The sequence below is a fragment of the Galeopterus variegatus genome, unplaced genomic scaffold (genome assembly GCF_000696425.1).
Source record: "Galeopterus variegatus unplaced genomic scaffold, G_variegatus-3.0.2 Scaffold2529, whole genome shotgun sequence".
NCBI classification, from domain to species: Eukaryota; Metazoa; Chordata; class Mammalia; order Dermoptera; family Cynocephalidae; genus Galeopterus; species Galeopterus variegatus.
Genome location: NW_007728640.1, coordinates 163259 through 185827, shown reverse-complemented (window position 1 = coordinate 185827; position 22569 = coordinate 163259). Strand labels below are relative to the sequence as shown.

Genomic DNA, 22569 nt, shown 5'->3' with positions numbered 1-22569 from the left:
TCAAGTATGAGATCTTATGCTAGGTAGAATCCTAAAGATGTGTCCCTCCTCCAAGATTATTCCATCAAACACTACTCTAAAGTGTTTAGGGATTTTGTATATGTAAGTAAATTCCCAAATAGTTGACCTTAGAATTCAGAGATTATCTGGGTGGGCCTGACACAATCAGGTGAATTTTTTAAAAGCACAGAGTATTTGGGGGAGGGGGGAGGCAGAAAAGGAAGTCAGAGACATTTGAAGCACAGGAAGCAGTCAACACACCATTGCTGTCTTGAAAATGGAGAAAGACCACAGGTCAAGGAATGTGGATGGCCTCTGGAAGCTAACAGCAGTTCCTGCTGAGAGCCAGCAAAGAAATAGGAACCTTCATCCTACATATACAAGGAACTGAATTTTACCAACAACATAAATAAGCCCGGAAGTAGATCCTTCTCCATAGTTTTCAGGTAACAGCCCAGCCCAGATGATACCTCTGTTTTGCTTTGTAAGACCCTAAGCAGAGAACCAGTTGGACAGTGCCAGACTTATGATCTGGGGAAAATGTGATATGATATATGGCTATTGTTTTTAAGCCATTAAGTGTGTGGTGATTTGTTGCATAGCCATAGAAAACTAATACAGGCCTTGTAGATTTTTATAATAATGGCCACCATTTAATTATGCTTTCATGTCCACACCTTTTGCAATGTGATGTTGCCACTCCCTCCCAGCAAAAGATGGAGTCTCTTTTTCATCTCTCCACCCCCTTGAATCTGAGCTGAACTTGTGACTTTCTTTGACCAGGAGGCTATGATGGAAGTGACATTTTGTGAATTCTCAGAGGCTACGCCTTTGGAGGCCCTGTATCAATTGCTGTCGCTCTCTTGAAATTCTGGGACTACCATGCTGTGAAGAAGCCCAGTTTAGCCTGTAGCAGGCTTGAAGTTCACATAGAGGGGAATTGAACCAACCCAACCAACACCAATTGCTATATGGGTACAAGTGTCCAAGGCTATATTGGACACTCCAGCCCTAGCTAAATCGTCAGATGACAATAACTGCATGAGTGACCTCAAGAAAGACCAGCCCAAATTGCTCACAGAATTTTTGAGAAATAGTATATTGTGTTTTAAGCCATTAAGTTTTGGGGTGGTATGTTATTTTTCAGTAGATCAATGAAATGAGACTGAATAAAAACAAAGCTATTATATATTAGAACTATAGGATAAAATTAAAGCAATATACAGAGGGTATTTTATAGCTTCAGATACATATATTAGAAACAAAGATTGAAAATCAATAAATTAATCACTTAATGAAGAAAATAATAAAGGGAGAACATGGAAACCCAAAGAAGTGATAATTGAGAAAATGATAAGGAATAGAAATAAATTAAAATTTAAAAAAAGAGATAATAGAAAGGATTAACAAAATCATGAGCTGGTTGGTTTTCTTTGTTTTTTAGCATCTGCATTTTAAAAATTTTTTTAATTGACCCATTGTACATGTCAGATTGTATGGGGTACAATGTGATGTTTTGATATGTGTATGTTGTATAATAATCAGGTCAGGGTAGTTAATGTATCTATCCCTTCATGAATTTATCATTTATTTGTGGCAAAGCCATTTAACAGACTCCCTTCTAGCTGTTAACCATAGTGACCCTACTGTGCAATAGTACACCAGAACTTATTCCTCCAATTCATAATTTTGTACCCATTGGCCAGGCTCTCCCTGTTCTCCCTAACATTCTTTTTAATGGCTGAATAGTATTCCATTGTGTATATATACGACATTGCTTTTATCCATTCATCCATTGTTGGACAGTTAGGTTGATTTCTTATCTTGGCTATTGTATGTAGAGCTGCAATAAACATGGAAGTGCAGATATCTCTTCAACATAATGACTTCATTTCCTTCCGGTACATACCCAGTACTGAGACTGTACTACTATGGTACCTGTGGTAGTTCTATTTTTAATTTTTTGAGGAACCTCTATACTGTTTTCCATATTGACTGTATTATTTTACACTCCCACTAACAGTGTGCTTATGTTCCCTTTTCTCCACATCCTTGCCAACACTTGTTTTCTTTTGTCTTTTTGATAATAGACATTCAAACTGGAGTGAGGTGGTATCTCACTGTGGTTTTTGATTTGCATTTTCCTGATAATTAGTGATGTTGAGCATTTTTTCATGTACGTCTTCTTTTGAGAAATGTCTGTCAAGATCCTTGCCCATTTCTCAATTGGGCTATTTGTTTTTTTCTGTTGAGTTGTTTAAGTTCCTTACATGTTCTTGATATTAACCCCTTGTCAGATGTATAGTTTACAAATATTTTCTCCCATTCTATAGATTGTCTCTTAACTCTGATAACGGTTTCCTTTGATGTGCAAAGGCTTTTTAGTTTGATGTAATCCCACTCGTCTATTTTTGCTTTTATTGCTTGTGATTTTGAAGTCTTATATAAGAAATCCTTGCCCAGCCCCATGTCATGGATCATTTCCCCTATATTTTCTTCTAGTAATTTCATAGTATTGGGTTTTACATTTAAATCTTTAATCCATTTTGAAATGATTTTTTGTATATGGTGAGAGGTAGGTGTCTAGTCTCATTTTTCTGCATGTGGATATCCAGTTTTCCCAGCACCATTTACTGAAGAGACTGTCTTCCCCAATATGTATTCTTGGCACCTTTGTCAAAGATCTGTTGAATATAGGTGCATGAATTTATTCCTGGGCTCTCTATTCTATTCCACTGGTCTATGTGTCTGTTTTTTTTTTTTGTTTTTTTTTTTCTTAAAAGATGACCGGTAAGGGGATCTTAACCCTTGACTTGGTGTTGTCAGCACCACGTATACTACAAAGCTACAGTAACCAAAACTACATGGTACTAGCATAAAAACAGACACATAGAGGGCCGGCCCGTGGCTCACTTGGGAGAGTGCAGTGCTGATAACACCAAGGCCCCGGGTTCGGATCCCATATAGGGATGACCGGTTCGCTCACTGGCGTCATGGATCATTTCCCCTATATTTTCTTCTAGTAATTTCATAGTATTGGGTTTTACATTTAAATCTTTAATCCATCCAGTGAGCGAACCGGTCATCCCTATATGGGATCCGAACCCGGGGCCTTGGTGTTATCAGCACTGCACTCTCCCAAGTGAGCCACGGGCCGGCCCTCTATGTGTCTGTTTTTATGCTAGTACCATGTAGTTTTGGTTACTGTAGCTTTGTAGTATAGTTTGAAGTCAGGTAGTGTGATACCTCCAGCTTTGTTCATTTTTCTCAGGATTCCTTTGGGTATTTGGGGTCCTTTTTGGCTCCGTATGAATTTTAGGATTGTTTTTTCTATTTCAGTGAAGAATGTCATTGCTATTTCAATAGGAATTGCATTAAATCTGTAGATTGCTTTGGGTAGAATAGCCATTTTAACAATGTTAGTTCTTCCAATCCATGAACGTGGGACATTTTAACATTCGTTTATGTCCTCTTCAATTTCTTTCTTCTAAGTGTTATAGTTTTCATCATAGAGGTCATTCACCTCCTTGGAGACTGAATAAAAATCATGGGCTAAATTCAATACCCATTCATGATTTAAAAAATAAAAAAGCAAACTAGCTTTTATAAAATCTGAAAATATGTCTTCCAAAATCTATACTATTATATGAAATGGTGAAAAGTCAGAAGCATCCCTCTGAAGTCAGGAACAAGACAAGGATACCTATTATCATCACTTACATCCTACACTATATGGGAGGTTCCATCAAGGAACTAACACACATATATACACACACACAAGGAACTGGATGTAAAAGGATTAGGTAGAAACACAAGAAAATCTACAAACAAATTGAAAGATGTGATAAGAGGGATCAGTACCAAAAGGGTAGCCAAAAAATGATGGTAGACAAAAAACGATGGGGGCAGGGTTTGGGGAACAGGGTAGGTAGGGAGAGGGGTGGAAGCAAAATTTCTCAATGTCTAGCTATATCCTTTTGATTTTTGAATCATATAATGTATTTTATATTCAATCAATATTAACACAAAGTAGATTTGGCAATGTTCCTGGATAAAAGACCAATATAAAAAAATCAGTATCATTAAAATCAGATATCACCAAAATCAAGCAATTTGAAAGTCTAATTTTAAAAATCCTATTTCAAGACCTGTGTGGAGAAAATTATAAAACTTTATTATAATAAAGGAGATCTAATAGTTAGAGAGATATACCATGTCTATAGGCAGGAAACTTTGATAACATAAAGATGAAATTATCCCTAAATTAATATCTAAATTTAGTGCAATTTCAATAAAAATAATAACATAGTTTTTTAAGGAACTTGAAATAAATCCTAAAATTCACTTAGCTGAATAAAGGCCAAAAAATAGCTATGGCAATATGGAAAGAGGAATAAAGAGGGAGGGCTGTTCTACTCAATACCAAGCCTAATTACGAAGCTCTAATAGTTAAAACTCAATGGTATTAGTGTAGTTTATTAGTTTGTTTTCTGTCGCTTATAACTCAATACCTGAAACTGGTTAATTCATAAAGAAATGAAATTTACTTCTATAGTTTTGGGAGGCTAGGAAGTCCACAGTCCAAGGCACATCCAGTGAGGGCTGTCTTCTTGGCAAGGACTGTCCTGTGGCAACTCAGGGTATCACGTGGTGAGTGTGGCATGAGCATTTTAACGTGCTCACTTGCTCTCCTTATAAAGCCACCAGTGCCCTTCTTGTAACAATCCACTAGGCCACTAATCCATTACTCCATGAATGGATTAATCTATTTATGAGAGCACGGTTCTCACAATCTAATCACCTAAAGGCCCCATCTTTCAACACTGCCACAGTGTAGATCAGTTCTTTCAGATGAGCTTTGAAGGGGACAGTCAACCCATATCATGTAGGAATAGATAAATGGAACAGAACTGATAGACATATAAGTTTCACATATATATGAAAACTTAGGTTTTGATTAGATTTTAAAATATTTGGGATTTTCTAGGAATTTGCCCTGAAGCTCTTCCTCCAACAATTCAAAAATGCATTGCACAAGGTTATTAATTGAAGCATTATAGCAATTGCAAAATATTGGAAATAAACTCATGTCCATACATAGGATGATGTTTAAATAAACTACTGTATAACCACGTAATAGAGCTAAAAAAAATTATGAGGATAATCTGTATGAACTCATGTGGAGTGTTTCCAGGATATATTGTTAGGTGAAAAAGTAAAGTGGAAGATTATACCACCTTTTGTATATGAAAGAAGGAAAAATAAAAAATATATACACAAATTGCTCTTTTGTTCAAAAAGAAACACAGGAAAGGTAAACCAGAAATTAATGAGAACAGGTTCTATAGGATGTGAGTGGGCATGGGGTAGAAAGAGGGAGGAAATGAGGGGAGTGACATTCTGTCATTGTACCTTTTTGTAGAATTCTGACTTTTGAGACCATAATAATGTTTCGTTTAAAAAAAAAGAGAGAAAGAAAAGAAATAAAATCAGCAAAAAATGGGGAGGCCACATAATTGAATACGAACAGAAACAAAACTATTTCAAATGAATAACCTAATCACACTGAAGGTGGAAAAAATAACTCAGGATGCTTTTGAAAACATTCTTTGAAATATATACTAATATATACTATATATCAGGCGAAGGAGAAAAAACCTTTATACAAACTTTGAAATCTAATTTGTAGGCTTCTTTTTTGCAGAGGCATGAGTTAGCAGTTCTGAAATTATTAAATATTCTATGATTTACTAAATAAATGTTTATATTGTGGATAATGGGAGCCATGCTTTCCCCTGTCAGAGAACGGAGTTACAAATATGAAAACAGAGGATGGAAATGTAATTGTAGTGGTGGATTAGAATTGGAGATACTGACATGATAGCTCATTGGTTTGATAAAACAGATGTAGATATATACAGGTATATAGAAATATATGTGTGTATCTATATAGAATATATATATATATGTGCGTGTGTATATATATATCTCTATTCAAAATAAATCATGCAGGGGCCATGAGCATGTGTAGTGCTCAGGTCTTAGTTTCTAAATCCATTATAAGGAACAAGGGCATTTGTCCGGTTAAAAAAAAAAAAAAAGGTAGGGAAGCAGGCAGAGACTTCTTGGAAATGGCTGATTCCAGAACTGTGGAAAGTAAAAGATGAGTCTAGAATGTCTTGTTGAATCAGAAAGTAAAAATGCTCTAAGAAAAATTGGGATATGTCAAAAAGACACAGGGAAAAAAATAAGACAGGAATAGCTTAAAGAGGGTTCCCACTGGCCAAATCTGGGATAATTTGAGCATCAAAATAAATAATTGTGGAAAAGGATTACAAGTAAGAATCTATGAGCCCACAGTAACAGAACTAAACAAATAAATAAATGGTAGAGAAAGGAAACTTTAGAGTAGTCCAACTAATAAATGCATAAAGAGTTATGGAATTAGAAAGGCACACTTTGGAAACCATCATAATAATAGATTCAGTGAACAATCACCAGTGTACTATGGGTGAAAATTTAATGAATAAGAGGATACTTACATAGTATTAAAGTATCTCCCCGCAAAATACTTGTTAATTACAAAGGGGAAAATAGTAGTATTATAGTAGAGAAACCTGGCAGATAACACGCTAAACCAATGATCAAAGTTAACATTACCAGTATTGGGATAAACAGCATTTGCTTCCTGATACAATACACTGATTGATGATTGAACAAAGCATTTTTGTGGCATTTCTGTCAAAAATTCAGAACCTGATATGATCATGAGGAAACAACAGACAAACACAAATTGAGGAATATTTTACAAAATAACTGTCCTGTACTTTTAAAAAAGGCCAATTCCATGAAACACAAAGACTCAGGGACTATTCCAGATTTAAAAAACTGAAGACAGGAATAGTGAATCCAATGCATGATCCTCAATTTTATTTTGCTATAAAGGACATTACTGGGACAATTGGAAAAAATCTGAATAAGGTCTGTAGACTAGATAATATATTCTATCTGTATAAATCTCCTAATTTTGATAATTGTGCTGCAGGTACATAAGAGAATATCTTGATTTTAGAAAATATACACCAAAGTATTAAAATTGCATCATGTCTGCAATTTACTCTCAAATGTTCAGGAAAAGTTAAAGCATATATATGGATGTATGTGTGTGTGAACATATATATTTACATATATACATATGCATATATATGAATACATAGAGAGAGAAAGAAGAGAGAACTGTTCTTGTAATTTTAATCCAAAACTATGTCAAAAAGATTTTTTAAAGATACCTCATTAAGATAATGCAAATTAACACCACACTACACATTCATTAGAATAGCTTAAATCAAAAAGATAATGCCAAGTACTGACAAGGATGTGGATTAACTAGAACCCTCATACATTACTGTTAGGGTTATAAATTAGTACAACCACTTTGGAAACAAGTTTGGTAGATTCTAAAAAAGTTAAACGTCATTTACCATATGTCCCAGCAATTCCACTTCTCTATATCTAGCCAAGAAAAATATTCCGTGGTTCTCATATTTAAGCTTTGCATACTTTTACTAATTTGTTGTGTACAAACTTGTGAAGTATAATAATACATACATATAATTTCATTTAACTCCTGGAGGACTGCAAGGAATATCAACCGGGAGGAGCAGTTGGTGTTCTCATCTCACATCCAGATCTGTATGGAAGTGATTCCAATATCTACTTTTTCTAAAGCATAGAGACAGGATAAAGTGTAGTAGTTAAAAACTTGGACTCTGAAGATAAACTGCATTGTTTCAAAACCTGGGACTTCAACTTACTAGTTTCATAACCTTGGCAAGATATTTATCCATTCTGTGCCTAGATTTCTCTCTCTGTAAACCAGGAATGATAAATAATAGTAGTTATCACCTAGGTCTTGAGGATTAGGAATGAACATGTAAAGCATTTAAAACAACACTGACAAATGAACACAATGTAAATCACATTGTAAGCACTTTATATACAGTGTTAACAATTATTAACAGAATGGCTTCAATTCTAAAAGGAACAAATGACTCATGGTGCTTTCAGAAAAAAATGGGAGTCCAAGCTGTCCTTAAGCTTTTTAAAATGGAGGGATTTTTTTTTTTTTAAATATCTGCTTTTCCCTACCACTTTTCATTTTCCTTCTTCCCCTTTGAATTCAGAGGTTCTTCACTGGGAAGGTGTAGAATCCTCTGCCTTAGGTAGAAACATTTGAGGCAATATACTTCCCCCATCATAATGTTTATGACATGTCATCCTCATCAGCTACTGTACTTTTTTCAGACTGGACGACAACTGGAAGCTGAGCAGGCCTACAAGTACTCGATAAAGGTATGACACAGATGTCTTTGTCATTTGCTTGCATCATTGGGAAACTGGGAGGATGGTGCTGGCTTATTTCAGGACTTTAGAGCATTTCATGATGTGAATTATTTTTCTAGAGGCTTTTATCATCTTTGCCATTTCGTGGGGTTGCTGGGTTTGTAATAACCCACATATTACCACGGGTGTTCTTTTTTCTACCTCTTTAGAGAGAATATGGTCTAATGGAAAGACAGTGTGAAAGTCAGTCAGTCAGTTGACCTGAATTACGGTTCTGGTTTTGTCATTAACTTATTGTGCTAACCCCTCTGCGCTTCATTTTACTCCTGTGTGAAATTAAGGCGTTGGTCTAGTCCAGAAGTCAGCAAACTCTTTCTGTAAAGGGCAATACAGGAGACATTTTAGGGTTTGTGGGCCAGTCTTGTTGTAAGTACTAAACTCTGCCATTTTGAGTGCAAAAGCAAGCCATAGAAAATACATAAATGAATGGCTGGGTTCCAATAAAATTTTATTTACAAAAAACAAGAGGCAGGCTGTATTTGTCTCATGAACAATCCTTGGTCTATTCTATTAGTTATGAATTACAAGTAATTTGACTTGAAAGACAGTTGTTTACACAATTTAGTTTTCTCTCATCTAATGAAAAGTCCAGGGTCTGTACAACAGCTCTAAAGTCATCGGGGGGCCAGGTGGTTAAGTCAGTTGGTTAGAGCACTGTTAGAACACCAAGGTCAAGGGTTGGATCCCATTGCCGCCTAGCCACCAAAAATAAAAGTAAATAAGTCATCAGGGATCCAACCTCTTTTTCTGCTCTGCCAATTATAGCATGCAGTTTCCATCCTTCATAGTTGCAAGACAGCCAATGTCACTCCAGCCACCATATCTATAATTCAGGCAAGATAAAGAAGAAAAGGAGGGAAAGGAAAAAGGGACCATACTACATCTATTTCATTTCCCTTTAAAGAGCTTTCCCAGGTGTCCCACCAATGACTTCAGCATACATTTCATTGGTCACAGCTGGTCATATAATTATCTCTATCTGCAAGGAAAGCAGGAAAATGTGGCTTTTTAGCTGATTACACTGCTGCCCTGAAAAGAATTTAAGATTTTGTTAATAAGAGAGAATGGGTATTCAGTAGGCTACTAGATGTCTTTATTACACATTTATATTTTTAAAATTCAGATCTAATATGAGGGTACTTCAAAAGTTGATGAAAAAAATCATATTATCTTTTAATTCTACTTTTCCATGAACTTTTTGAAACTTCGTAGGTGTATGATTCTTGTGTCTTACTGTTACTTGCCAAACATTAACCAAGAGATGTTGGTGATAATGTGAACACTTTTAAAAATAAACTTTATCAAATTATCTTACAAAAAATGTACTAGTCATAAGTTTTCACAGTATTTGATGAATTTTTACAAAGTAAACATATCCATGTAACCAGCACAATGTCCTTAAGGTCTTTTAATGGAGTTTCCATGAAATAGGGAATATAAGAAGAGCCAATTCCATTCAAGGAACTTTAGCTGTGGCCCCACAAATGAGGGGTCTTCAAAGACACTTAGATATATCAGGTATGACATGTTTCCTTCCCTTTCTTCCACTCTCATGTAGCTGAAATTGAAAGATGAAGCTCTGCTAGCAGAGATCCACATGGTACAGGAGACAGTTGGCTTTGGAAATCCATCTTTCTGACATCCTTCGAGCTGAAGAATTTTCTGTATGGGACTCTGAGCTTTCTTTCTTTCCCAGAGAAAGTCTCACCATATGAAGCCTGGAGCTGGAGAACAAAAGAATCTTCACTATAAATAGAAACCCATGAATTTATTTCCATTGGCTATGTTACTGGATGTTTTACTGGATGTCAGTAAACTGGATCGCAATAAAAAATAGAAATGAGACTCAAAATTCATCAGTGTGGTTCTGGAGTTAATTAAGGTATACTGAGTTATATATAGGTATATAATTATATATAAAAATAATTATATAAAAAGTTTTTTAATATTGTAAATGTTGATTTTTATAATATAAATATAATTTATATATATTATATAAAAGTAACTATACATAACTATATAATTATATATGTAAATAAAATTAAGATATAATGGGGTCATTATTAGGGTTTCTAATGAAAGCTTATCTGATCACCCTTGGAGGAAGTCAGCTGCTGAAGTACCTGGCTTGGTTCACTTACTGGAACTTGGGAATTAAGGCATCATTTTTCAAAGGTGGACCTAGAGGAAGACTGCTTTGCTGGGTCACTGTATTAGGGCAAAGAGCATATTAGTAGTTGTGGCCAAGCCCTTTGAAACCAACAGAGAAGCTGAAAAGAGGTCTTCGCTGAAGGTGGAGGTATTACTCTGTTTAACCAACTATTGGTATTGTAACCTAGGGTCCAGGGTCTCCTAAATGCCCAGGCAGTCGTTGCCACTAAAAAGTTCAAAACAGGAAGTAAACCAGCCATTACACTTTGTTGAGTTTCTGTTGTTGCAAGAGGCAGCAGAAGTCACGAACCATGAAATACTAGACTGCCTTCAAAATATATTGGCTGAAACTGAACTAACGGCCCCAGAGATGATCTTTGGTGACCTGCTGTCCAAGGAGGAGACAGGACCTCCACACCTATCTGTCCCTATTTTAGATGTCATGAGTCAGCCACTACAGGAAATCTCAATTCTCCACCTGTGGGCTGTAACCTGTACTAGCTGAGGGAGCAAGGTTCAGCCCATGTGACCACTTCCTGAGGCCCAAATGTTGCCAAAGGCCACATTCCTTCCAGGTCCAAATGCAAATTTGGCAATGAACTATGTTCTATAGTCAACCAATCCAAATTGAACTTGCATCCTTCGTTTACATGAAAGCACCTAAATGAGAACTTGGGCAGGAAATCAGGTGGGAACTTTGGCTACATGACCCTTCCCTTGTTTAGAGAGACACTGCTTCGGGAGCTATCCCAGTGTTCTGCTTACCTGCAAGTAATAAAACCTTTTCCTTCTATCCTCGTCTTGGTTGGGCTCTCCAAGGGATGGTCTCCTGGTAAAAGTATCTTCATGAATCTAAACAATGCGTAACTCCTCACCACTGAGGCTGTATTCTAGGGACAGATGCCAAATCATACCTCACCCCTGCCCCCCTGGATCGCAGCAAGAGCAGCAATAAAGTTTTCCCCTCCTTTACTTTTTTAAGGTGTGATTGCCTCCATGGGCTGGAAAGAATAGAAGCAAATTAGTAAACAGAGAAAAACAAAAGCAAACTCATTTACAGTCCTGCTAGTCTCGGCCCTGACGCTCCCTCTGTCATGAAGTTTTCCTGAGGACGTATGAGGTTCACCGTCTCTGCTCCGCCTGCACAGCGCCCAGACCGCCCCTAACTGGCTTCTCTGGTGGAACGTCGCCGTCTCCCCTCCAGACCGTGAACTCCCTCAGGCAGGAACGCGCCCTTTCAAATCTGCGTTCTCAGTACTGCTCCTCGGCCCTAACGAGTGCTCAAGATACGTGCGGAGGACGGACGGACGGACTTGCGGGAGCTCAGCACCTCTCTCGGCGCGCCTAGCGCGCTCCCAGCACCCGGCGCCCCAGCAGGGCCTCGCGCACCAGCAGAACTCACCCCCGCCACCCCCTCGCGACCACAACTGAACCGCGGCTCCTTCGCTCCAGCTTAAGGCGCGTTCGGCGTCACCGTGTTGCATTATGGGAAGTACAGAGGCGGGGCCAGCGGACCATCCGCTTCCGGAGCCGAGGCTTTCGGGTAACGGCCAGTGAGGCCCAGTGAGGTCGGCGGGCGGTTGGCGGCGGGCGGCGGGCGGTGTCGCCGACCGTCTGCATTTGTCCCGCGTCCCGCCCGAGGCGTAGAGCTGGCCCTCGCGGGCGGCGGGACGCTCCGAGGAGCCGCACGGCAGCTGCACCATGGTCCACCTCAGTGAGTCTTCGGGGCCCCGCTAGGCCTTCCGGGCGGTCGCCGGGGCCGGGGCGTGGGGACCGAGTGGGGCGCGCTCTCCTCGGCGCTCTGGATGCAGTGGGCACACGAGACACCCACACTGCCTGACATTTGGCCCTCCTCTCAGTCCTCTCCCACGTAATCTTCGCCGAAGCCCTCATCTCATTTTACACGTGAGGCGACAAAGTCTCCGACAAGGCCGTAGGGCTCGTACATGGCGGGCCTGTGCGGAATGGATTTGGGGATGAGGAAGAGGACACTCTGACTAGAGTGGATAAGAGGAGTTCCACAAAGAAGGCGCGATCTAAGCCGGGTTGGCAAGAACAGATTGGAAGCGAGGACATTTAATGGGAAAAGGGAATTGTTTCGTCTACCTCGTTTTGCTCATTCTGTGCCCGCGGTTCTTTTGTCCTAACCAGTTATTTCTCCGCAGCTGCCCACCTGTGCAAGGCCTACCGTGGAGGCCACTTAACGATCCGCCTTGCCCTGGGTGGCTGCACCAACCGGCCTTTCTACCGCATTGTGGCTGTTCACAACAAGCGTCCCCGAGACGGCCGCTTCGTGGAGCAGTTGGGCTCCTATGACCCACTGCCCAACAGTCATGGAGAAAAGCTCGTTGCCCTCAACCTGGACAGGATCCGGTACTGGATTGGCTGTGGAGCCCACCTCTCTAAGCCTATGGAAAAGCTGCTGGGTAACTCAGCTCTCGTTCTATCTCATTGAGGGGATTTAAAACTGAAGTCAGCTCCAGGATAATGAGAATCAAGAAAGATTTTTATTCCCTCCAGCCTGTTCAGGACTGGAGTGGAAACAAGCTATGATCTAACTGCCATTTTGAATCTGGAGACCTCTTTTGTGGACTCCTTTCTGGGTGACTAAGATTTTATGCTAAAAATGAGAGTAGTGTGTCTTGAATGGCCGTCTGTCAGTTTACCTTTTCAGGTAAGGAGAATAGTAAAAGGAAGTAGATATCCACTGTGTCCTTGAAGTAAATGGGTAAGAGGAAGTTGGGTGAAGAGGTAGGGCAGAGTTTGGCAAGTGAGAAGCATGTTTTACATCCATGCTCTGGGTCAGGTCTCAGGCCTCAGTTCTGTGAGGCAGAGTTCCCAGGGATACATTGGCTTGTACTGTATTAATAAATGAAAATCCTGTTGCTTTTAGGTCTTTCTGGCTTTTTCCCTCTGCATCCTATGATGATCACAAATGCTGAGAGACTGCGAAGGAAACGGGCACGTGAAGTCCTCTTAGCTTCTCAGAAAACAGATACAGAGGCTACAGAAACAGAAGCAAGCTGACTTCAGTGAGCATAGCAGTGGGAGCAAGGTCAAGGTTCTCTTAAAACACTTGTGGAGTGCTCTTAATTATGTTAGATTTGGAGGTTAATAAATGGAATATTCGGAGTCCCCCATGCTCTTCTGGGCCAGCCTGAGCAGGGCCTAGGGAGAGGTTCGTTCTCGCCTGACATAGAGCTGGGTTTAGGTACTAATGAGCTCTTTGGCCTTTGTCTTGGGAAAGACAGTGACTTTGAAGAGGACTTGACCTTTGGGACTTTTGGACAATTTTATAAGCTGCTGACTTCCAAGACTTCCCTGCTTCATAGCCCCCCAACTAAAATGTTTATGACCCATCCAAATCTTTCCTTAATTCATGGTCATCCTACAAGCTCAAGAACACAGTTACCTTATTGTTTTTGTAATTGGAGATTTATATTGTCTTGCTTGACACATAATCTCAAATTTTTAAAGGTAGATTAGTTATGCAAATTGCTTTTGGGCTGTAATAGCCTACCTTTTAAGAATGAGAAACTGGAAGAAAGCTAATATTGTAAAGCACCTAGATATATCTTGCAATATTATTTGTGTGGATTGTAAAGTATCATGAAGGTAGGTATGATTATCTCCATCTTATGGATAGGGAAGCTGAGGTGCAGAGGTAGAAATTAGCCCAGTGATAAAGAATTCAGACCCCAGTGTGCCTTCTTTGAAAGCCTTTTCTGTTACCTGGCACAGGTTTGGCCTACCTTTCTCCAGACAAAAAAACAATGCAAAAGTCAAATGTTGGTGAAAATGGAAGTCAGCTTTTATTCAGGAATACCAGTGACCTAAGGAGAGATGTTAGGCTAACCCATCTCTCCAGTAAACCTGAAGGAGAAGGGCGAGACTAAAGAATCAGATTTATTGAGGGTTTTTTTTTTTTTTCCTTTTTGTCTTTTTTTACTGACCGGTAACGGGATTGCAACCCTCGGTGTCGCGCCCGTACCGGGAACCGGCAACGGGATCGCAACCCTCAGTGTTGCACCCGCACCGCGCTCAGCCAGTGAGCGGGAACCAGTCTCCACATGGGATCCGAACCCTCGGTGGGAGCGCTACCACGCTCCCAAGCTGCGCACTCTCCAGTGCGCCACCGGGCTGGCCCAATTGAGGGGTTTTTAAAGAAGGGGTTGAGGGAGTGGAAAATGGGAAATGAAAAACAGGAGGGAGGAAGATGTGCGAGGGGCCAGGTGCAGATTCTCAGCAAGGCTCCATCTAGTTTCAGCTCCCATCCTTGCTACTATTGTTATGAGGCTGTCTCATGGAAAAGGAACCAGAATACCCAATAGAGAATTTAAAAAGGGGGTCTTTATTAGTTGGCTAGCGACTGTCTCTCCAGATATTCTGGTAAGAGAGCAGCCCTGAGTTTAAGTTTAAAGGGTCTTTTAAAGGCATATAGTCACACAAGAAAAAAATCATAGTCACACAGTCAAAGTTATCATATAGTCATACACATTCCCTCCTAGTGTGAGGAGGGAGGGGGTTTTGTGAGGCCTAATGCAAGCTGGTTACAGAAGCCAAGATAAGCCAGTTAATCACTTAGGGACAGCAAAAACTTCCACAGGGTGGTTTCCTCCTCAGGTTGTCTAGATACATCCGGATACAGCTCTTGGTTTTATCAGTCAGGGACAGCATAGGTGGGAAACAGCAAAGGCAGGCAGAATTTATAATTTTTCTCAGTACAGGACAATTTTTAACCTTCAGTTTTCACCACAGGTGTTGAGGGGGTTTTCAAACAAGAACACTGTTGGGCCTTAAAAACTAACGCCACCTTAAGTGGCATTACAAGTGGCGCCATTATGGGCCCACAAGGGCGTATTAACATGGCAGCCTAAGACAGCACCAGGAGGAAGTAGGGTGGGGGTGTCTGCGGGAACCTTGCCTTAGCCCTTCTTGGCCAAATATGCGCTTCCACGCTCGTGAACACTGTGGTTGCAATAGCTAGGCACTGAGACAGGATGCATGCTCTGGTAACCTTTAAGCTGATTGGAGGATGTAAAAAACCTCCCTACCTCATTCGCCTTTAAAAGCAAGTGCTTGTGTGATAATAAACAGAACTGCTTGACAGAACCCCCACCGCGTCAGTAAACAGAACTGCTCGACAGAACCCCCACCGCGTCTGAGTGTCCTTTAACTGGCTGGCTGGGGCCGGCGGCTGTGCTCACCTCTCTTCACGGCTCTCTTCCCCTGTCTCCTTCCAAAGGGGACAGGAGGGAAAGAGGAATCCGGGCCATTTGCTCGCCCACCAAAAGTAACGAAGCTAGGGCTGTTCTGGTCAGCCGGCAGTGGACCCGACAGAACACTTTTCAAACAGTAAAAATGGCATAAGCTAAATCAGTCTACCTTGTCACACTATCTCAGGGTCTGGGTAGTACATGCAAGTCTACAGCTTCAGGCTAGCTGGCAAACAACTTTACATTTTTGTAAATAATGTCATCTTGCCCCATAACCAGGTTCAAAATATCAAATAACCATGGGAAAAGAAGAAACTCAGAGAAAGGCATGCCAAGGAAAAAACTGTATCCTTCAAGAATCTTTTAGAGCCCATATGGTTTTAGGTGCCAGCATGGCTTCAGTCCTGCTCACTCCAACATTTCCAACATATTATGTTGTCTGTAGGTGGAAAAATGAGCAAAGATGGGGGCTTTTTGAAAGTCCACTTAGAAAGTCTGATGGAATCATGTTTAGGTATCGTGAAGTTTGATAATGGAAATGATTGGTTGTGCCAAAACAAAATACCACATGATCTGTTCCACTGGAACTGCAGGATTCTACAACTATAAGCATGAATTACATGGGTTTAGTGCACAGTCTGTATAACATAGATTTTAAATTCTGGCATAAGACTAAGATACAAAAAATTTATAAAGGAGGTTCTAAAGCCCTATCAGTGTACCACCGTATTCTCATATTCTGAGAACAATTACTAGCCATCTCAAATTCTGGAATCATCGAGGCTCCTCCAGGGTTGTTGCTGGTTGGCTTCCACTTTTTTTGAGGAGACTTTGAAGCCAGGGCAGGCCGAGAGGAACTGTCTTTAACTGGGTTTCATGTTGGATCTGGCAAAGAAGTGTTTTGAAAACCATGGCAACTCTGGGAGGGTGAAAAGCTATTAATGTATCTTGGAGAGTTTGAGGCCTTGCAGAAACTTATTGGCAGAGGAGTATGTAATTCTGGAAAGTGCTGGCCATGAGGTGAACTGATGTGAAATGGGTTAAGGTAAGGTGTTTTGAGCCACTGAGTTTCTGCCAAGTCAGGTATTCATTTTGCATTCTGGTTTATCATTTGTCTAAGGTTTGTATACACTTATTTCCTGGATGAGCTTATCCTCTCCTTGATTTCCAAAGTTTTCTCCAACCTTAGCCTTGCTTTGGATCTCCAGGCCCAAGTTTCTCACCATATCTTGGATCATTGCTCCAGCCTACCCTGCTACCATTTCAAATCCAACATGCTGAAACCCAGCTATGAACTTTACAAAGCATTAAAATAGAAAGAGCCTCTGCTTCAGTAGCTTACGTTTTAAGATGAGGGTTTGGGGTGTGTGTAAGCCTACTCAGGAGCAGGAAGGTGAATAGGGTTGGTCCTGTAATAAATGTCCAGTACCTAATTCCTATGAGATAAAGAGTTTTGAGAAGACCGGTGTTTTGTGCTTTTTATTCAATGTGGCTTTTTTCCCAGGGCTCTTTGGAAAGTACTCTAGCAGTCACAACCTGTAGGTTGCAAAACTATTTGGGCCTACAGCTCTACGTACTCCTTTCAGGATCATCTTTGAAAAAAAAACAAATCTATGTAACTGTTAGGTTGAACCATGTGAGATTGCTGAATGCTGATTTGGTTGGTTTTTGTTTTTAGTTTTTGTTTTTAAATAAATCTGGCTGTTTTAAATAAATAAGTTCATCCTAATATACAGGTGTCCCATATATTATTGGATAAGCCTCTGATGGGACTCGGGGGGCCAGATTGCCAGAGGAAGGGAGGAGGGCCTCGTAGGAGAGGGCGTGCTGGACCCTGGCTACAGCTGCTTTCTCCGCACAGGAGCTTCTGCTCTAGGGGTCGTGAGGTGCCGGCTCCCCTTCCGCCGCAGGCCACGCCCCACTTTGCGCCTATCGTAAAGCACGGCTGCGCGGCGTGGCTCCTCCCTTTCTGCGCCGCTTGTGACGCGCGAGCCCTGAGCTTTCTAGCGGGAAAAGCGCTTTGGTCGGGAACTGGAGCCGGGGCGCTGTGGCCCGCAGGTTTTGCGGAGGCCGCCCCTCTCTCCCGGCATGGGGCTGCTGGAGCTGTGCGAGGAAGCGTTCGGCACCGCCGACCTCTACCGGGTGCTGGGCGTGCGGCGCGAGGCCGCGGAGGGCGAGATCCGACGCGGCTACCACAAGGTGTCCCTGCAGGTGCACCCGGACCGGGCGGGCCAGGGCGACAAGGAGGACGCCACCCGCCGCTTCCAGGTATGCGGACCCCGCCGGGCCTCTCCCGGTCTTCCGACCGTCTCGGGGGAGTGCGCTGATCTCGGCCTCGCGTTTTCCGATGTTTCACGCGGCGTGGTTTCCGTGGGACATGCAGAGGTGACTTCTGGATGCTCTTTTCCCTCAGATCCTAGGGAAAGTCTATTCCGTTCTAAGTGACAAGGAGCAAAGAGCAGTGTACGATGAGCAGGGAACAGTGGACGAGGATTCTGTGCTCAGCCAGGACCGGGACTGGGAGGCGTATTGGAGGTTACTCTTTAAAAAGGTAAGGGACTCTGGAGGTTTCTTTATGACTGTCTCATCATTCAGTCAGCAGACTTCTGTTGAATGCCTTTAAAGCCTTGCATTTTGTGAGAATTGTAGGAATGAGGAATTTGAGTTTGGCCTTGAAATATAAATACACTTACTGAAATGGCCTTTAATTTCCGGATGTAGTGTGATTGTTGCAGTGAAGTGGAGCATTTATTTTTTTGCAGGATATGGTTTACTTTACACATCCAAATGTAAGTCCCTAATGTTTATCTGGGTCTTTTCCTACCCTTGGAAGCTTCATTAAATTAAATAGAAAATTTGGTTCCTTGCAACTAGTTTGACTCAGCAATTGTGCGTGGGGAGAAGAATTTCAGTCTCTCAATCTCGTTTTCCTAGTAGTATACCTTATATTTAAAATCAAATTCTCAAAGTTAAAGGGTATCTCCCTTATTACCAGATATCTCTAGAGGACATTCAAGCTTTTGAAAAGACATACAAAGGTTCTGAAGAAGAGTTGGCTGATATTAAACAGGCCTATCTGGACTTCAAGGGTGACATGGATCAGATCATGGAGTCTGTGCTTTGTGTGGAGTACACAGAGGAACCCAGGATAAGGAACATCATTCAGCAAGCTATTGATGCCAGGGAGGTCCCATCCTATAATGCCTTTGTCAAAGAATCAAAACAAAAGATGAACGCAAGGAAAAGGAGGGTAAGATTTGAATGCTATTGATTATATCTTCACTGCTTCCAAAAAGGATTTGAGGGTACAGTATTTACAGCAATGGAAATATACACAAGACCACTGAAATTAGGAATAGGGTTAACTTCATCTATATTTCTTGTCCAATAAAATGGGCATAGCAGTTCAAACTTTTTTACTACTGTGTTGTGCTTAGGATGATTTTACTGCATGGATTGCTTAAATAATATCATCTTAAAGTAACAGAGATACTTTTATATGGACCAATCCCTGTAGCTTTGCTGAGACATTCCTCAGGGGATAAAGTAATGGAGTCCAGGTGCATAGGATAGACAGTGGTCCTCACTTGGTTGAGGGGTGGAGAGGAGAGGACAGTGGAGACTGTGTCTTGTTAAAAGTACACACTCTTGGGCCTTTGCCTAGAGATCGATTCTTGGGTTGGATCCAGAATATACACTTTTAAACAAACACTTTAGCCTATTTTGATGAAGGTGTCTTTCTGACGATACTTTGAGGAATACTTGATTGTCAAGAATCAAAGATTATGGCCTGTGTGTCCTTTACATCCATATTAAATTGGGGGAGGATGGCAAAGGAAAGTTGCTTAGGGATAGGTGACGTTCGGGGAGAGAGTGGATTCAAGGTAGCAAAGATCTGGGTCTCTGGTCTTTTGGGAAAGTTGCCTAGAATTGGTACCAAAGTAACAATTACCTCAATTTGGCTTTCATAGTAGTTCCATGGAGAGCAGACAATTTAAGATTTTAGATGTTTGGTGGGCAGTTGAGGTGCCTTAATTTTGTGTGGCTGAACTGGGGAGCAGGAAGAGGTCTACAGCTTTTAGTTACAAGACACATGCAGAGAGAAAGCAGACCTTTTTGGTTTTGGTGAAAATCTGAAGGGACTGTTTTGCCTAGGTAAAAGGCCGTGCAAACTGTGTATTGAGCTGAGGGAAGAAGTGGATTGTATATCAAGATCATTTTAGTTCATAGGTGTCAGCTTAGGCCTAAACAAATGTAGCCTATCCGAAGGTGTTACTCATTTTCTGAGGTGAAACCAAGCACAGCTGTATTCAACAGTACGGTATTAGCTTAAGAAACTTCCCTGGAGTTTGAGGGGGAAATGGCATAGTTTTGAGACTTTCCAGCAAACTTGAGTGGAGGGGGATGCTGAATTGAGTGAGATAATTTGAATACAAGGAAACTGTCTGTTTACTGATATAACGAGGTCCTCATGTATCATCATTCGCAGTATTAACAGCATTCATGGCTACTAAGCATTCATCAGGGGTTGGAACCTCTTATAGTCAGTCATACTTGTTGCCCCAAGGTGGTGCTGTGGTATTTTGGAAACAATGCCCTAGGAAAATTTGGCAAATGAAGATGGCTTTGAAATCAGTTAGAGGTTAAAACTGAATTTGTTAATGTTTTTCTGATTACTCAGGAGAAATTTTAAACCAGGGTCGTTCACAAGGCTGCCACCAGTCTCATGTAGTAAATTGGGTTTCTGGAGAAGGAATCTGAAGTGCCTGTATCCTGCCATTACTTTTGAGGACATCCTTGATTAAGTGAACCTTTCCTAGTTCTCCTAGCATATTGTTTCCCATCACCACGATACCTCTAGCATGTAGAAATGGGGGAAAACAGAAATGCCTGTTGGAATCAGAGGCTGGCTCTACTGCTTGCTCTTAGCAATGTTACCTTTTAATGAAGGATATGTTTATGTAATTTTATTTATCTTATCTATTCATGTAATTCTTAAATTGAAAGTGTCTTCTCATAGATTTGCTTTGGGGAAAGAGGGTGTATTTAAAGCATTTCCTACTAGCCATGGAGTTTCATGCGAGTTTCTATTTCAGGCTCAGAAGGAGGCTAAGGAAGCAGAAATGAGCAGGAAGGAGCTGGGGCTTGATGAAGGGGTAGATAACTTGAAAGCAGTTATTCAGGTAAACTTGGCAAGTTGTCACCATTTCTTCATCATGGTTTTTTTTTTTTTTTTTTTTTTTTTTTTTGGCTCTGGCCAGTACTGGTATTCAAACCCTTGACCTTGGTGTTATAATACTGTGCTCTAACCAACTGAATTAACCAGCCAGCCCTTTTTCATGTTCTTATTCCTATCACTAATATTTTCTTTGGAGCGTATGTAGTGTTGTGGGTATTTTCTTTTAAGACATAATTCACATACCAGCTGTTTGTCCTTTTAAAGTGTACAATTTAATGCTTTTTATTATATTCACAAAGTTGTACTACCATCACCACTGTCTAATTCTAGAACATTTTCACCACTCCAAAAAGAAACACCATACCTATTAGCAGCCACTCCTCTTCTCCCCTTCCCCCAGCCCCTGGTAACCACTGTTGAGTTTTGAAATCTTATGTTTTAACTTCTCAAACAGAGCAGACAAAAGGATCGGCAAAAAGAAATGGACAATTTTCTGGCTCAGATGGAAGCAAAGTACTGCAAACCTTCCAAAGGACGAGGGAAGAAAATAGCTCTCAAGAAAGAAAAGAAATAGGATTTCTCTTCACAGATCCTTAGGTGTTAATTGGTGTGGTGAAGATTTGAAGGCAAAAGTCAACCTGACCCTCGAGAGAAATTGTATTTCCAGCCTAAATTATTCAGGTCAACTAAACCAAGCAGAATCTTTTAACCTGATCTTAGTATTTCCTAGAAATCCCCGACATTGTGTGAAGTCAGAAGGAATTTGGTGTTGATAGTTGGGAGGGCAGAGGGTGAGGTAGTTCCTGATAGCACTTGCTTCCATGGATCTTCTGTACATGGAACTCAGTCTGGAGTGTGGGTCTGTCAGTGCTGCTTTCAGTGATGTGTGTGTCTATTAGAACAGGTCCTCTACCTAGCTAGAACACTTTCAAAACACTTGATGAACAGCTTTTTTCCAAGTACTTGCCAGTTTGCTTTGGTCTTAGTGGTTTTGAATAGACCCTCTCTCTTGTCTCACTCAGCTGCGTTTTGTACTGTTCTTGAAGATTAGGAGAAACAGGTGTTTAAATTACTTCAAGCATTTTTGTAAGACATATGATTAAATAAATAAAAAATGATTAAGTTCTGGGAGTTTTTTTTCTTTATTTTTTATTGAGTCATAATTGATTATACATATTTTTGGGATTCAGTGTTGATCAAATCAATATTACTAGTATGTATATTGTTACAAATTGTACTTATTATTTATGCCCCTTGTCCAATCTCTCCCTATTGCCCTCTCCCTCCCCCCTCCCACCTCTGATAACCCTAGATTTCTTCTCTCCCTCTGCAGGAGTAATGGTTATTCTGTTGATTTGTTGCCTAGCTGATCTGTCCAATGCTGAAAGGTGTGTTCAGGTCCCCAAATATTGTCATAGAACAGATGCTTCTGTCACTCTGGAATGGGCTTTGTGGAGAGAGACATCCTATTCTTTTCTTTGGTCTCTGCTGGCAACTCTCCTTGTGTCAGTGCACTCCAGTGGCTGGCGGACCATCTGTGTGGTGGTTGTGATGTCTAGCCTCTTTTGCAGCAGCTGAGGTTACTGTGGTGGGACACCCACATGGAGGTGATGTTTTTGG

General features: G+C 40.9%; 3 protein-coding genes and 1 long non-coding RNA gene across 4 annotated transcripts in view; 3 read left to right on the top strand and 1 right to left on the bottom strand.

Annotated features, from left to right (window-relative positions):
* Nucleotides 1–10127, top strand: part of TTC18 (tetratricopeptide repeat domain 18) — a 101099-nt gene extending 90972 nt beyond the window's left edge. Inside the window, exons 27-28 of the mRNA XM_008582173.1 lie at nucleotides 8305–8352; nucleotides 9962–10127. Of these exons, the coding sequence (XP_008580395.1) occupies nucleotides 8305–8352; nucleotides 9962–10042 (129 nt within the window). The 3' untranslated portion in view covers nucleotides 10043–10127. The remainder of the gene's footprint in view (nucleotides 1–8304; nucleotides 8353–9961) is intronic.
* Nucleotides 10042–11991, bottom strand: LOC103598208. The gene is made up of 3 exons (XR_551182.1): nucleotides 11613–11991; nucleotides 11320–11383; nucleotides 10042–10127 (listed from the first exon to the last, which is right to left on the bottom strand). It is a non-coding gene; the product is annotated as an uncharacterized LOC103598208 (long non-coding RNA).
* Nucleotides 11992–12162: 171 nt separating this feature from the next.
* On the top strand, nucleotides 12163–13689 carry MRPS16 (mitochondrial ribosomal protein S16). Its single transcript, XM_008582172.1, has 3 exons — nucleotides 12163–12268; nucleotides 12720–12980; nucleotides 13448–13689. Exons 1-3 carry the CDS (start codon nucleotides 12256–12258, stop codon nucleotides 13579–13581), a joined length of 408 nt encoding a protein of 135 aa, XP_008580394.1. The 5' UTR covers nucleotides 12163–12255; the 3' UTR covers nucleotides 13582–13689.
* A 4050-nt stretch (nucleotides 13690–17739) lies between these two features.
* On the top strand, nucleotides 17740–22080 carry DNAJC9 (DnaJ (Hsp40) homolog, subfamily C, member 9). Its single transcript, XM_008582170.1, has 5 exons — nucleotides 17740–18038; nucleotides 18184–18321; nucleotides 18766–19020; nucleotides 20867–20953; nucleotides 21404–22080. The coding sequence occupies exons 1-5, from the start codon at nucleotides 17859–17861 to the stop codon at nucleotides 21521–21523; spliced, it is 780 nt and encodes a 259-aa protein (XP_008580392.1). The 5' UTR covers nucleotides 17740–17858; the 3' UTR covers nucleotides 21524–22080.
* Nucleotides 22081–22569: the final 489 nt, after the last annotated feature.